At 51.4% G+C, this 14,663-nt stretch overlaps 5 protein-coding genes across 5 annotated transcripts; 2 read left to right on the forward strand and 3 right to left on the reverse strand.

Annotated features, from left to right (window-relative positions):
- Positions 1-354: 354 nt before the first annotated feature.
- On the reverse strand, positions 355-2,113 carry J4E88_001770 (uncharacterized protein; the record flags this gene model as incomplete). The annotated part of the gene is made up of 2 exons (XM_049395439.1): positions 355-1,558; positions 1,971-2,113. 2 exons carry the CDS (start codon positions 2,111-2,113, stop codon positions 355-357), a joined length of 1,347 nt encoding a protein of 448 aa, XP_049259303.1.
- An 897-nt stretch (positions 2,114-3,010) lies between these two features.
- J4E88_001771 (uncharacterized protein) lies at positions 3,011-5,225 on the forward strand (the record flags this gene model as incomplete). Its single annotated transcript, XM_049395440.1, has 8 exons — positions 3,011-3,105; positions 3,162-3,768; positions 3,823-3,889; positions 3,943-4,214; positions 4,285-4,368; positions 4,508-4,524; positions 4,585-4,837; positions 4,890-5,225. 8 exons carry the CDS (start codon positions 3,011-3,013, stop codon positions 5,223-5,225), a joined length of 1,731 nt encoding a protein of 576 aa, XP_049259304.1.
- A 1,946-nt stretch (positions 5,226-7,171) lies between these two features.
- Positions 7,172-8,344, reverse strand: J4E88_001772 (uncharacterized protein; the record flags this gene model as incomplete). The annotated part of the gene is made up of 4 exons (XM_049395441.1): positions 7,172-7,207; positions 7,438-7,694; positions 7,751-8,285; positions 8,336-8,344. The coding sequence occupies 4 exons, from the start codon at positions 8,342-8,344 to the stop codon at positions 7,172-7,174; spliced, it is 837 nt and encodes a 278-aa protein (XP_049259305.1).
- Positions 8,345-10,125: 1,781 nt separating this feature from the next.
- J4E88_001773 (uncharacterized protein) lies at positions 10,126-10,917 on the forward strand (the record flags this gene model as incomplete). Its single annotated transcript, XM_049395442.1, has 2 exons — positions 10,126-10,573; positions 10,625-10,917. 2 exons carry the CDS (start codon positions 10,126-10,128, stop codon positions 10,915-10,917), a joined length of 741 nt encoding a protein of 246 aa, XP_049259306.1.
- Positions 10,918-11,051: 134 nt separating this feature from the next.
- On the reverse strand, positions 11,052-12,786 carry J4E88_001774 (uncharacterized protein; the record flags this gene model as incomplete). The annotated part of the gene is made up of 4 exons (XM_049395443.1): positions 11,052-11,944; positions 11,990-12,346; positions 12,432-12,757; positions 12,779-12,786. The coding sequence occupies 4 exons, from the start codon at positions 12,784-12,786 to the stop codon at positions 11,052-11,054; spliced, it is 1,584 nt and encodes a 527-aa protein (XP_049259307.1).
- Between the last annotated feature and the right edge of the window lie 1,877 nt (positions 12,787-14,663).

Raw genomic sequence — 14,663 nt, forward strand, 5'->3', positions numbered from 1 at the left:
CGTTAGATGATAGGTAGCGCAGAATGTACTCCCAGGCGACCTAACCTCATTGGGTATAGCCCTAATCACCAAGAAATCTGCGCAGGATACCCGGGGGAGACACATCTTCATCAGTTTTTGCATCAACCTATTCCATTGCATGAATTATTTTGTCACGGGTACAGCAGTACCACAGAAATTAATGCTACCTGATGTCAGATCAAATTTCCAGCGTCCTATCCTGAGCACGCGGAGTGAAGAGTATCTATGACGTCAATGACTCCGCCACCTTCTGCTCTCCGTCACCTTCCGCTCCCAAAGAAATCTACCATGACAACACGCTAGGTGCGCAATTTGTTTACCCACGCTCTACATTCATTGCCAAGATGCAGCTGTCTCACAAGAAACTTCCATCTTCAACAGATCAAAGCTTGACTCGAAGCCCTCCCCAGTCGACTTGCCTTGCTTGATCACCCCCGGAGAGGTCACCAACGTTACTTTCGATTTTGGCTTGAACACTTCTCCCTTCCTGAGCTCCATGCTTGCAAGATCGAGCGTCTGGATAACATCCTCAGACCCGAAAGTCCAAGTTACCCGAGACACCTGCCTGCTGATTTCCTTGTCGATCTTGACTGCCTCATCGATGATGTCGAGGAAGCCTTGTTGGCATCCCTTTTGATCATTTGGCCCTAAGAGACGGAGGTTGACGTGGGCTTCGTCGTGAACCTCACTCATCCATTTCTGGAGTTCAACATCGGCTTGACGCCGCTTCTGCTCGTCCATGGAATCCAAGAGCAGACCGACAGTGGTGGCCCTCCAGGTATGGAACCTTTTCGTGGCCTCAATGTCTGCAGGAGATAGGGACCCACCGTTCAGACACGGTTCCAAGTCTTTACAAAGTTGCGTGACTGGTGACGATGCCGTCCCAGCCCATCTGAACTTGCAGAAGACCTCTTGAACAATCACTCTCCACATAAAGGCTTGTATAACGCTAGGGCGGGTTTCTGAACAGTTGACCAAATCCAGATAGCTTTCGTCTCTTGTGGTAGGCACCATGTTCTCCTTCCAGACCCGATTCGGCTCGAATTGGGACCGCTTTGGAAGCTTCTCCGAGAAGTACTGGATGCCGAAGTCGCGAACCTTGTACCTCAGCTGTGTGATCAGATCATAGAGGTAGTTGTCGGTGACTTGATAGAAACCTTGGCCTTGGGCTCGTAGTCCATTCAGTTCTTTCGCTGTCTGCTTCCATCGAGACTTAATATCTCTCAAGTCCGCATCGTATCGTTCCGCTTTAGACTCCCACTGCCGCCTTCCGACCTCCCATTCTTGTCTTTCGATCTCCGACTGTTGTCTCCCGAGCGTCCACTGCTGTACTTCGATGTCTCGTCGCTGTCTCTCGCTGTCTCGCTGTTCTATCTCGACCTTCCAGTGCTCTTCCCTGAGCTGCAATTGCTCCCGTGCCCCCATGAAGTCCATTTCTCTCTTCCGCAATTCATGCTCATAAGTCTCTTTGATCTGAACCACCTCATTTCGAGACGAAGCTAGACGCAATTCGCTCTCCGAGAGGGCCTCTTCCGCCCTTGCACATCGTTCAATCTCTACATCCCGATCGTGTCTCAGGGTCTGTAACAAACCACTCAGGGCTTCCACTTTTCTGCGCTCGTGAATATATCTACGATAATCATCATCATCGCCGGAATCTCGTGCGTATCCTCCGGTCGTGCCCTTCTCTGAGACAATGGGCGCATGCGAGTCCTGCTTCGAAGATACTGATTGCGAACGTCGTCTCGTCTCGTGAGTTGTATAAGACGTGCGCCTATAGCCGTGCGCCGTTACAGATCGAGTACGATCGTCTGTCCTGCGACTACTCTGTCTTGTCTCTCCACTTCCTTGGCCTGATCTGACTTCGAGCTTTCGTGGAGAGGTCCTGAGAAGTCCGGATGACTCTCGCGAGGGCGCATCAATCATTTCGATGTCTTGGGCTGATGTACGCATATGTCTTCTTTTGTCGGAAATTCTCTCGCTTTTCCGAGGATCGTACGTTGGCATGGCTGTACTTGTTCACAATGGCTATCACTGGTGATAATGGTAATGTGTTTTCTGTGCTTTTCTCAATGATGTGCACAGTTGACATCTGGTTGAAGACGCAGGATCTAGAACAGAATTCAACACGCGACACACCCGCGCTATGACGAGCTTGGAATGAAAAGGCAACAATGCCCGCTACACCAGCTATTGATATCTATGATTAACGCAATCCGGCACCGGTGAAGGCTGCTACCATGGAGATGTGCAGCTCCGGCCAGTCAGACCACCGAAGAAGCGAGACTCCATGTAGCCTCGTCCTGGTTCGATCGAGTGCAGCTCTGCAACACAGCGCTAGGCTACATCCGGCGCCCAGAATGTCACCCGTTCGCTCATGGTTCTATTTCTGCGTCTCAACATTGCGGAGTTGGGCGATTTCGCTAATCGATTGGACAGATTGCAAGCCAAATTGAGGCGGTGTCACATCAGTCGACATGGATTGTTCCGCGATGTGAACTTTCACATCCGCGTAACACGCAAAGCCATGAACGAAAACCTCAGCCTTGCGCCCCGTTATCCCAAATCAGCGCACTGGGAATAGATCCCCGCGGACGACATAATACAAGGATACAAGTACCGCTGTTCTTGTTGGTATTGGCGCGCCACGGTGTGATCTGCTAGTGGGAGAGCATCATGTATCAAAATCCTCCACTTTCACATGCAGCTCGATCTTTCACATCTTAGAACGACGCTGAGAATCTCATTCCTTGTGGCGGTCTCAATCGCTCTGATCGTCAGGCTTAATGCCTAATCTTGGACATTATCCGCTCGGCTTTGCGCCACCACTTTCTTGCAACTTGAGCCTTGGGCTGACATGAGTGTCATACACTAGGCGATATCCTCGTACTGGAATCTATTCGATCCCGCTCGAAATTTGGGGCAGCTTGATTCTACTCATCGCTGGTTCCCACCAAGCTAGCGAACTTATTCCACCCCCAGCGCTACCATGTCGACGACAGAAGACTTCCTCAGGAGGCTAAGAATTACAGCAGATGAAGACGATGACGATGTTCTGGTCATCGGCATCGACTTCGGCACGACGTCAGTCTCTAGAATGGTCTCTGACAGCTGTATGGCTGACAATATTGTGTATGTAGCTTCTCGGGAGTCGCCTGGGCCACTTTTGCGGATTTCGAGAGTGACCAGATCAACCTGATCACCACCTGGCCTGGTACAGGCAGAGAAGAGGGTAAGGTTCCGACTGAGTTGTTTTACGAAGACGGTGAGATGACGTGGGGCTACGACATTCCTGTCGATGGCGATCCGATCCGCTGGTTCAAGCTCCTCTTGCTGAAAGACGAAGACCTCGCAGGAGAGTTACGATCTTCGGAGTTTATCCTGAGGGGTCGCAAGATGCTGAAAGAGAACAACAAAACGGCGACTGAGCTGATCGCCGACTATCTGCGAGCGCTATGCATGTACAGTCTCGAGCAGATCAAGAAGTCCCGCGGAGAATCGGTAGTGGATGCGATGAGGTTCCACGTCGTCATTACGATCCCTGCGATCTGGAAAGGCTATGCCAGACAGGGTATGGAAGATGCCGCGAAGAAGTCCGGAATACTTGGCCGACGGCCTGCTGGAGACACAACATTGAGTTTTGCGCCCGAGCCTGAGGCTGCCGCCCTATCGACGCTGGCTGAGCCCGGACGCAAGGCAAAGCAAGGCGACGTATACATGATATGTGATGCTGGAGGGGGCACCGTAGTAAGTATATCCCTCGCTGTAGACCTCCACTCAACGCTTATCTAATCCTCACAGGACCTTATAAGTTATGAGGTCAATCAACTCGACCCAGTCAAGATGGGCGAGGCGGTCGAAGGCACAGGTACACATTAGAACGTACCCCAAGTAATTCCTTATGACACTGACGGATCCTAGGCGGTCTCCACGGAGGCATCTTTATCGACGAAGCTTTTGAAGCCATGTGCAAAGCCCGACTCGGACGAAGATGGGATCGAATGAGTAGAGCGGGGATCAAGGAGGTCATGAAGGGCGAATGGGAACATGCCATTAAGCCCCAGTTTAGACTCGGCAATAACGGGAAGGAATACATCGTTGGAATACCGGCTGAAGCTTTTGGAACAGCTAACTTGGACGACGATAGCCGGGAACCATTCATCAAGAAAGGACGCATTCATTTCAAGAGGTTGGTAGCAGGCGAAAGATATGATAGACAAAGCAGAAGGCTGACCTCGTCCGAATAGTGCACACATCCAGCAGGCGTTCACATCCTCGTTTGCAGGTATCGATCGTCTTGTGGACGAGCAAATTCGCAAAGCGGCACAGAAGGGTTTGAGTATGACGGTACGTGAGCAGAAGCGACCTGAAGATCACCAACTGACAAGTTCAGGGGATTATACTCGTTGGAGGATTGGGCGCAAGCCCATACTTATACGACCACCTGAAGGCGAAGCATGCGAATGTAGGAATTAATATCCTGCAGTCTGGTGGTATGAAACCGTACGTGATCTGTACCTACACGCATCACTCGATTCTGCACCCTACTAACAGCCATGCTAGTCGTACCGCCATCTGCCGTGGCGCAGTGTTCAAAGGCTTCCTCGACGGAGTATGTAAAGGTGATCTCACCACCCCAAGCGGCGGTATACTTGACACGCCCATCATGATCTCATCCACGGTTTCGAGAGCCAGCTTTGGAAATGCTTTCAGGGTCACATTTGATGCGACCGAGCATCTCGAAGAGGACAAGGTGTGGTGTTCCAAAGAGCACGAATGGCAGGCCGACAATCAAATGAGCTGGTATCTCAAAAGGGTGTGTCGCACTTCGGTCTCTTTCTTCGTGGAGCAGAGCTAATCCTAGGCAGGGTGAGAATGTGTCCAAGAAAGATCCTGTTCGCCACAGCTTCTACAAGCTCTACACAGGAGACCCTGGGCGCAATTTCACCGTCGAGTTTCTTCAGTGTCACGAAAGTCTCGCCCCCCAGCGTTACACATCGAGCGTCGTTCCGTTATGCGCGTTGAATTGCACGATAGACAAGCCATACTCGGAATATGAAGACTTCGTCAATTCAAAAGGCGAGGTCATGAAAAAGTTCGACTACACGATCGAAATGGTACCTTCGGGGGCAGCCGTTGAGTTTGCGGTGTACCACGGTCGAAAGAAGTTGGGCACGCAAAACACAAAGGTGATGTTCCAGTGATGAGCGGCTCCCCTTTCTGCGGATACGTGTGGACAAGACTTGGCGAGTTTGGAAGGGGATGCTGAAGCTTCAAGAGAGGACTGCTCAGCATCACCAACTGCGCGACCAAAGGCGTGTAAATCGGTGTTCGGTAATGCTGGCAGGTCCTGCGCAGCTTGTGCGCTTAGCTAGATTAGTTCGATAATTAAATGAATGGATGTCGAGATACTGGTCTGCCGTCGACGATGTGTACTCCTTTCGAGCTGGCCCCGGGGGTGGTGGCTGTGTGAGGTCCTCCAGGTGATTGCCTCCGGCTTTGCCGATGGGCGCAGCTGCCTCATTACTTCCCTTCATATCTCGGAACGAAAAGAATTACCTTCAGCACGTTCGACATCTCGCATTGCGACAAAAATTATGGATAGAGATGAACAGCAACTGCTGATAAGGCAGGCATTGAACATATGTTGACATCAGCGCGCGTGATGAAGAGCGCGACGCCCATGCCCACCAAAATTACGCGACTGCCTCTCTCGGATCAGCGCAAGCCACCACATATGCACAACAACACGTCGAACAGCCACACCAATTCAACGCGACGCAGCTCAGCTTCGGACTTAGCCCCTTTATCGGTAATCAGGGAGATGCATGCGCCGACGTGTCCAGAAGGTTCTCACAGGCCGCCGAGGCGCAGCGCGCGAGAAGAAGTCAGGTACATACACACGCGCAAAGTATAGGTAACACGATTCTTCGTGTCATCTATATGACTTGTTACTTCTCAATAGCCACAAAATATTCACTTCTTCGTCCGGTCGCTTTCTTCTATCTCTCTTCGTGAAAATATGGCGTCGCAGCACGCCTCGCAACACGCCTCGCGGCTTTTAGCCTTCATCGCTTTTGCGATCCTGTTCACTCGCGCGTTCGCTACCACCAGCAATTGCTACACAGGCGATGGAGACCTGGACACTAGCGTCAGTTTACAGCCCTGTCCCGGATCAAACATGTGCTGCTACTTGAACCGAAACGACGGTTACGCAGACGACGTGTGCATACAAGGCGCCTGTAAAAGCGACTTCTGGCCAGGGCAGTATTTCGTGATCGGATGCATTTACCAAGATTGGGATGAGTCGGGCAGTGGTTGTAGTCCATTGTGGAACGCTTGCGGTACGCATCATCTGCCAAACCTTCTGCGACGGAGCACTGACTGCGACTGTTAGGTCGTCCATCAGGATACACACATGTCTCATGGTGTGGCGATGGCAGTTTCTGCTGCGGCCAAGAGGACACTTCTTGTTGTGGTGGTCCTTCTGCGATATTTCTGAACGAAGACGGGACGAAAATCCTGCAGCGAGACTCGGAGGAGATCGAGGACACCACCACTTCATCGTCACCATTGCCGTACACGCCACATAGTACCACAGTCCCAACATCATTGGAAACACGTACCTCCACGCCAACTCGTACCCCGACGGCAGACCGACCTTCTCAGACATCCATACCGACTACTGCAACGTCATCAGATAGGCCAGAAGAGGGGCTGAATACTGAGGCCAAAATTGGAATCGGAATCGGTGTGCCTGCTCTAGTCATTGCGGTTCTTACTCTGTGGGTGAACTGCAGATCGAGACGGAACTAGATCTCGACCGTTCGCGTGGCCGCCCTTGACGAGTCCCCAATTAGACTTGCGACGAGCAGGATCACGGACGGTGCTGATGTCACTTCAATCAGAAGCGGCTCGGTGCAGCATATTCGCAGTATCGGCTCCTGGAGATGCGGACTGCCCATCAGGAGTCCATCTACGTATTTGGTCAGAAAACACGACATCATGACTGTGCTTGATGCACGTAGAATGCAGACTTCTACCTAGTCCTTCAACATTAGTGTTTCGGAAGATGGAAGGCGGAAGGCGGAGGGGAGAGTAGAAGGAGAAGTACTTTGACCTAAAGGCAACCCGACAGCGTACAGTCTGGTCACATCTGGACAAGGCGAATGCCTTCGATGTCTGACTGCATTTTGCTTGGTCAACGAGACTGTATCGTGGGGGTAGGGAATAATGGAGAGGAGTGTGATATGCAGGGAACAAACACAATGTCAGTCGTCCAAACAGTATTACTGATGCCGATAGCAGCAGCTCCATCATCGACTACCATAAGACTTCCATCAGTCTGGCATGCATTAACTGCTCACAGTAATAAGGTTCAAGAACGCCTAGTAAATGCGATCCCCAGTCACTGACAAACCACTCGACGTAGAATGCCTTGGCGAACTCCCAATATTCCGGGTACCACCCTGACAACTCCCAGTCGATGATTGCAGCCACACGACCATCCTTGACAATGATGTTGTCCGGTCTGAGATCCCCATGAGTGAAGACAATACCATGCTTATGTGCATTGACCATGCCACGAATGTAAGGGCCAACCTGGCCTTTGGACTTGGCGATAAAGGCGTCTATGATTGTAGCATTGAAGTCTTCTATGCTTTTGAACGGACCTAGATATCTCGTCAGAGATGCGCTGTTAGTACTTGGAATTGGTGTAACAGCTGACCTCGAGAAGATGTTGACCATTCTAAGATATTATCAGTGACTGGTCCTTCGTCCACAGATCCGATGTAATTAGCTGGCGGAAGAGAGCGCAGCTCGTCCATGTGCTTTTTGAGGTCCGCCGAGATTGCTTGTTTCTCGGTGGAGGTGTGTTTATCCCATGACTTCCCCAAGTCTTCGCCTTCGATAAACTCCATAAAGATATATACATCGTAGACCGTCGCATGATCATCAAGGTCTCGGTCTATGGGTCCGTATGCATATGCTGCATATAGTTTTGGGACGGGAATTGATGTCTTTTCAGCCACATACAGCATGTTCTTAGCTTCGATGAGAGAAGCATGGTGCCCCCATTTTACTGCCATCGTTGGTGACATCTTCGCGAGCATGCCCGTAATGCTTTCTGGTTTTGAAGCGTGAAATTGTTCTGGGGTGATGAGCTTATGTCCTGGGGCGAGATATTGCACATGGATCTGTGGACTGGAAGGCATTGAACTGAACAGCTCGGGCATTGCGGCTGCTTGAAACGCAGCGATAGGCTAGTAACTTACATGAGTAATACAATACACATTTATCAACTTTTACTTACATGATGCATGTTGTCTTCGAACACTGCCATCTTGGAGCGGCTTGTGATAGCTTGCATCAGAAGGGGGCGACTGTTCTTCTATCTGCTTAAAGCGACACCGTAGATGATGTCGATTTTACCGAACAAAGCTATCGCAGCGAAGAAACAAGCATCAGATCATTGAAGTTAGTGCGACGTCTTCTAGGTACTCCGTAATGCGCACTTTAGAAAAAGGCAAGAGAAGGTACGCTGCGCTGCGCGGGGTGCCGGTGCGGGGCAGCCTTCTTGCCTAGTTTGCCCGAGGAATTACCGCACCACGGCAGATTCAGTACGCTCACTCCTTCACCATCTAGAAGAACATTCGCAAAATTCCCACAGATGATATGCGTGACTGAAAAATGCCGTTTGCAATTACATGAATCGAAGCACTCCATACATTGCAGCAGCATGGGCCTCGGCGACTCATATACGGGGAGATGTACTGGAAAGATCTCCGAGAAAACAGCGAAGGAAGGGCACGCAAAGGCCGCCAACATGCATTGTTCTCATACAATAGCCATTACTACTCTTGCTCTATTCGGTCATATTCAGGTAGGAATATCGTATGCCACACCAAGATGAGCGTCACGCGCCTCATACAATGCCTACGCAGATGCATTCCTACGACAAACATGTTATCTTATGCCATTTCAATCAACCAAGGACGAGCTGCTACAGATGGGGTATTTCCAACCATCACGAAGGCATCGGGATACCATAAAAGACGGTAAAGTTATTGTTCTAGACGCTGCTCATCATCCTGCCTTGGAGCTCACGAGCGATTATTAGTGCGCATCCAAGCAACATTTTCCAGTTGCATGAGGACGTGGACTTCTGGAAGGGAGATACCCGTTATCTGAAAGGGCAACCCTTGCAGCAGATATACCGCTCACATTCCAAGTATTGACCACGCCCTTGCTTAACGCATGTATGAGCATCTGGCAAAATGCGTACTCCTGCCAATCAGCGCGCTTTGCACGAATCAACCCACCTACCATCTTGGGGTCTGATCCCCACCAGAATCCAGTCTGACCGGCCCCAGCTTTCTGTCTTGCTCAGTCTCTGAGCCTTCTATAGGCTTGCTATGCGAGCTGTCCCCTGTCCGGAGGCGTCTGAATTACCGTGTGCGAACGCTGCTCGCATGACAGCCCATTCTGCAGCCATGAAGGACGAATAGGCCGCCAGGGGGTCCTTCACTAGATCATTCAGGGCATATCTTGCCATAGCCGTTGCAACTGCGTCATAACAGCAATATATGTCTTGGTTTGCAATTACTTGGCGTTATTGGGTCTGCGATAGCCAGCTGTTAAGTATGACGGGCGCCTGAGGGCCGCTTCGCGCACTTACGTAGGTCGACACCTCAGTCTGATATCTTGTTACATTTTTCTCTGCGGCCTTCACTTGCTGCCAATTTTTCGTTCTCTCATACCCAAAAAGAAGTTTTCGACATGGCAGATCCCAGCTATGTAGCAGCTGAGCCGGGCGACTTCTTCTGTCCAGATGGTGGTACTTGGTGCGTCGACAATCTGACATCAGAACGAACATGACCTTCAACACTAAAACGTGACTCAATAGCGCTACCAAGCACGAAACTGACAGCTAATAGGTACGTCTGCGAGACAGGCACAAAGTTCGTGGGATGCTGCATGTCGGATCCGTGCCAGCATGCCTGCTTCGGTGATGCTCTGAAACCAGCGGGTCGCAATCCCAGGCTCAACAACATATCACCGGGTGCATCCTGTGGTGGTACAACACCCTTCTGGACTTGTTCGATGGCCCCGACATTCTATGGATGTTGCAATGAAGATGCGTGCATGAACAACTCGACATGTCCAGAGGGGCAACTAGAGCCAGCGTTCTGGGACCGACCGGATCAGTATTACTACTTTCATGACCTGAACGTTGCGCTTTCGTCGACTGTTCCTGCGCCTACGGCATTTTCAACTGCTGTCAGCACATCTGCGCCCGCCAGTGATACGCCTTCACCCTCAGCTTCCGCCAGCCCCGATGGAGTTTCTAGCGGAGTCATTGGAGGTGCTGTCGGGGGATCACTCGCTGGCTTGATTATCATCGCCGCAGTCGTGTTCTTCCTGTTTCGCCGCCGGCGCAACAAGAAAGCCAATTCCGAGGCAGAGGCAGCAAACGGCCAAGTGATACCAAAGGCGGAACTGGCATCGCCTACAACAGCCACTGGTTTCGCGCCATCGAACGGGTTCTCACGTACGCTTCTATTCTATGAAACAGATGAGTCTCATTACTGACTGCGTATAGCACCTCCCACATATTCTTGGGACACTTCCGGCCACGAACAGAAATGGACACACCACATTGGCACTGGTGAGATGATGGGAGACACAAGAAACCGTGAGGTAAATGCGAAATGCGCCGATAGCCATGGGCCTGCCGAACTGTACGGGGCTCTACCGGCAAGAGAACTTGAGTCGCCAGAGTACGTTCCGAAAGTAGCGCAGGGGAAATCCGCCCACGACACGTCGAAGCAGGAAGCAGATGGCGCGGATGGCACTAGTGATGAGAAGGCGGCAGCGGTGAACGCACAAACGTGAAAGGCTTCCAGCTGTTTGTGAAGCTTCGCATCGAAGTACCGCGCGGTTTTGTATGCTAGGATCTTGTAAGCTACCAGGTAACTGCCTCTAACTCAACGACGATGCGCGACGCTCTCACATCCTTGAACCAAACGCTACCGTTCCGAGTACGGCCAGATTCTCCTCATCTCCTCCGGCGTCATGCCAAAATCACTGCTCCTGCGCACAAACTCTTCCAGCAATTCCTTGTTTTGCTGTTGTTTCGCAGCGAAGTCCAACATCGGATTGATCCAGCCTTCGAAATCAGCATTAAGGATTCCTCTCGCAAATTCGTGTACTTTGTGGTAGTTACTGTACTTTTCGGACTGTTGCTCAAGCCTTTGCACATCCTCTTCGCTGAAGTTGAGCGGACATTCGCCTTCGAAGCCAATTTCGTCCCATAGATCAGCAACCAGGAGGAGACACGCGCGAAGTGGTATCTCGCCCTCTTCCGAGACTTCTCCGCACCGAGTGAAGAGGTCGCGGAGGAACGATGATATCAGCAAACACCTCCAAGCCCGCATATTCGTGGCTGCGCTACTGACTTCGTACACCTTTGCTTGTTTAGCTTGCTCAAACTTGTACTCGGCCAGCTCCCTATCTTTAGCATCCATTTTGTCTAGATCAGGCGGCGGGTCTGGAAGCTTCATAGCACCCAATTTGTAGTCTTCATCGACAGTAAGAAATTTCGGAAATCGTGCTTGCAAGAACAGCGGCGAGACTACAATGGACTGCCAGTCGATGATTGATGAGATTTGTGGTGGCATCCGCCCTGACACGTATATGTTGCCCATATGGAGGTCTGTGTGCCATAGCACCGGCTCGGAAACTTTCCCGATGAGTGTGCGGTCGTTCAGTCGAGACATGACCTCTTTGGTCATATTAAGAGTATCGATCTGCTCGTCGAGAGTTCCTCGCGGTGAATCAAACGTTTCATCGGAAGTGCGCTTTTGCAGGATTGCGAGCTCTCCTTCGACGAGAGCAGTCCCATACGAAGACAAATCCGGCCCTGATAAAGTCAGCTATGACGCGAATCGTCCAGGGTCGTACTTACACGGCCCCCGATCAAATCGAGGGCTTGCACTTGCTAATGCTTCCGTAGTATGCCATCCTCGCTCGCATGAGGGGCCTATGCAGAACTCTCCCACAGGGTCAGCCTCGTGGCCCAGCGCGACGTGTCTGTCGCCCTCCGTCATTGACTCCAAAAGGTAAAGACTTCCACTCGCTGGGAACTGGATTTCAGCCATCTGTTTTTCGTATTCGGTCAATTGGCCAAAGAATTTGTATCGCTCCCAGTCATTCAAGTTTCCCCACACTTCGAATTGCTGAACCCCAGGAGCCTTTTCCATGATAATGTACTCAGCCCCAACCGGGTTTGACCGATCAGCGTTCCATGCTAGAACTTTCGGTGCTGGGACTTGAGTATACTTGTTTACTGCCGACAACGATAGGATGAGCCGACGTCCCGCAGGCTTTCCAGAATAATGAGGACGTACGGTATTTGAGAACAGCCACCTCCGACGCCGTGGTGTACTTTGGTGGTCCTGCGATAGGAAAGGGTATCTTCGCAACGATCTCGCTGCCATCTTCCTTGCGTAGAAGAAGTGCTTTGCTGAACCCTCCTTCCATCTTGTCGATTGCGCAGACGGGCGAGTGCCGCCCACCAGTAGTCGCAGCTACGTCGCAAAGCTGATCTAGATCGAATGTAACATATCTGCGATCAACCGCTTTCTTCTCGTTCGCTAAGAAATTCCCGTTCGTGTACTTGAATATGTCCTCGCGATCGATCGGTTTGCCTGCTTTCGTTGGCTTATTGACAAGGCTGGGACCGCGCTGTAGTTACCCCGACATGTTATGGTGAGAGCTCGAGAGGCCTGGGTCGCGGCAAGACGTGCATTGGCGCGGAAGTTATGTCGCAGTATGATACTGGGTGGAAACGCTGTTAACATGACTGCATCGCGATGCAGTTTCTCGGGATTCTAGAGAGTACCGGCTGCGCTGGGTGACGCGCTCGCGTGCCCTCCACGCTACGAAGTGGCCCCGCCTCGCGAAGGCGCGCACTCGCGCTCGGCTGACGGCCCACCTGCGCAGCTGCACAAAAGGAAAACAAGGAACCCTGGCTTTAACAGAAGTACGAGAAACGAAAGCGGGCGCGATGGAAATCATTTGAGACTACTGCCAACAATCACATTAGGCGAAGATGGTCAAGTAGTTTCGTGAATTCCATGACAACGATCGTAAGTGTGCTAAAAGACACAGCAGTAACAGAGACGCCGAAAAACACCTAGCGACGGATACCTGACACCTTACATCCGAATCCAACTCGTCATATTTTGACCCTTGCGAAAATGTTGCGCGACATGATCCATCCTCTTCGCGGTAGTCTCAAGCATACACCCGCAGAACCCACACCAGCGTGAGCCAGGCCCACCAGGCGAGACGCCCAAACCTCTTGACCATTCCTTGGGTACCTCAAACCTCTTCTTGACTGGCGGAGGTGCGTCTGCGAGATGCGCAAGTAAGACATGCTGTTTGAGGAGATCCTTGCGAGGAAAACTACGTTCGGCGGTGCACTTATTCGAACAGGGAACGATCATATGTTTGTGAAGATGATCGAGTGAGCCCATTGGGTCCAAGCAGAAGACACATTCAGACTGCAGTTTGAATGCGTCCGTCAACATGCAGACCCATTCTCGATCGTTATAGCCATGTACACTAGCCTCATGTCTCTTCCAGGCCGAAGCGTTCTTGAACGCCTTGACACATACAGTACAGGGAAATGTGTTCTCTGATTCCTGAAAACTGAGAAAAGACGAGGTCTGCTGTGGAGCAGAAGGCAGGTGCTCGCTCGTGCTGCATTGGTGTCGCTGAGCGTGATACCTCCGACCTTTGCGCTTTGGCATGGCAGCTTCCTGCAGAGCGGATGCAGTGAACGCTTCCTGACGCGCTGGGTTTGCTGCAGGATGTTGGTAGACCTGGGTTTCAGTGTCTTCATTGCTGTCTGGCGTGGGATAGCCTGGGTCGGACGGCGAAGGCCATGAACTGCTGTCGCCCGTGCTCGTTACAGGCGGGCAGATAAAGTTATCATCCGCGAAAGACATGAATACAGGTTGTGCGTAGCTAACATGTTGGCGTGCAGTCCGGTATTGGACATAACCCGGCCATTTCGGACCTTGTCATGGCCGTCAAACACTAGATGCAACGTCAGCGGGGTAGTCAAGACATGATAATACAGATTATCAGGCTTACAGTGCTTCTCGCGGGCTCGAGTGTTTCTAAAACAGATTTCGACTTGATCCACAGAGCATCCGGTAGATTCAGCAAGTTTTTCCTTCTCTGTCCGTGAAGGATAAGGCCGAGATGCATGATCGGAGAGCCAACGCCGAACTATTTGCAGCAGTCTTTGACATTCGGTCGATGTAGACGAGTCACTATACGGGCTGCATTGTGACGTCGATATCTGCAGATGATCCTCTGGCTGCTGGGTTGGGCCTGCATGGATGAATTCTGCATCTTGCATGCATAGGCCAAAGTCCGGAAGCTCTGCATCGGTATAGTCCAAAACAGCATCTTGGTCAGCAGGGACGCCATGTGGAGGCCAGAGATTAGTCAACTCGTTTTCATCTTGCACATCTCCGCCATCAACAAGCAACTGGAGTGGCTGCGTAGCGGTGACAGAAACACCGAGGATGTTATCGAGTTCTATATCACCCAAGGAAACGAAGCCA

This window comes from Alternaria novae-zelandiae (assembly GCF_023758075.1).
Source record: "Alternaria novae-zelandiae strain BMP 2774 chromosome Unknown scaffold_2, whole genome shotgun sequence".
Classification (NCBI taxonomy): Eukaryota; Fungi; Ascomycota; class Dothideomycetes; order Pleosporales; family Pleosporaceae; genus Alternaria; species Alternaria novae-zelandiae.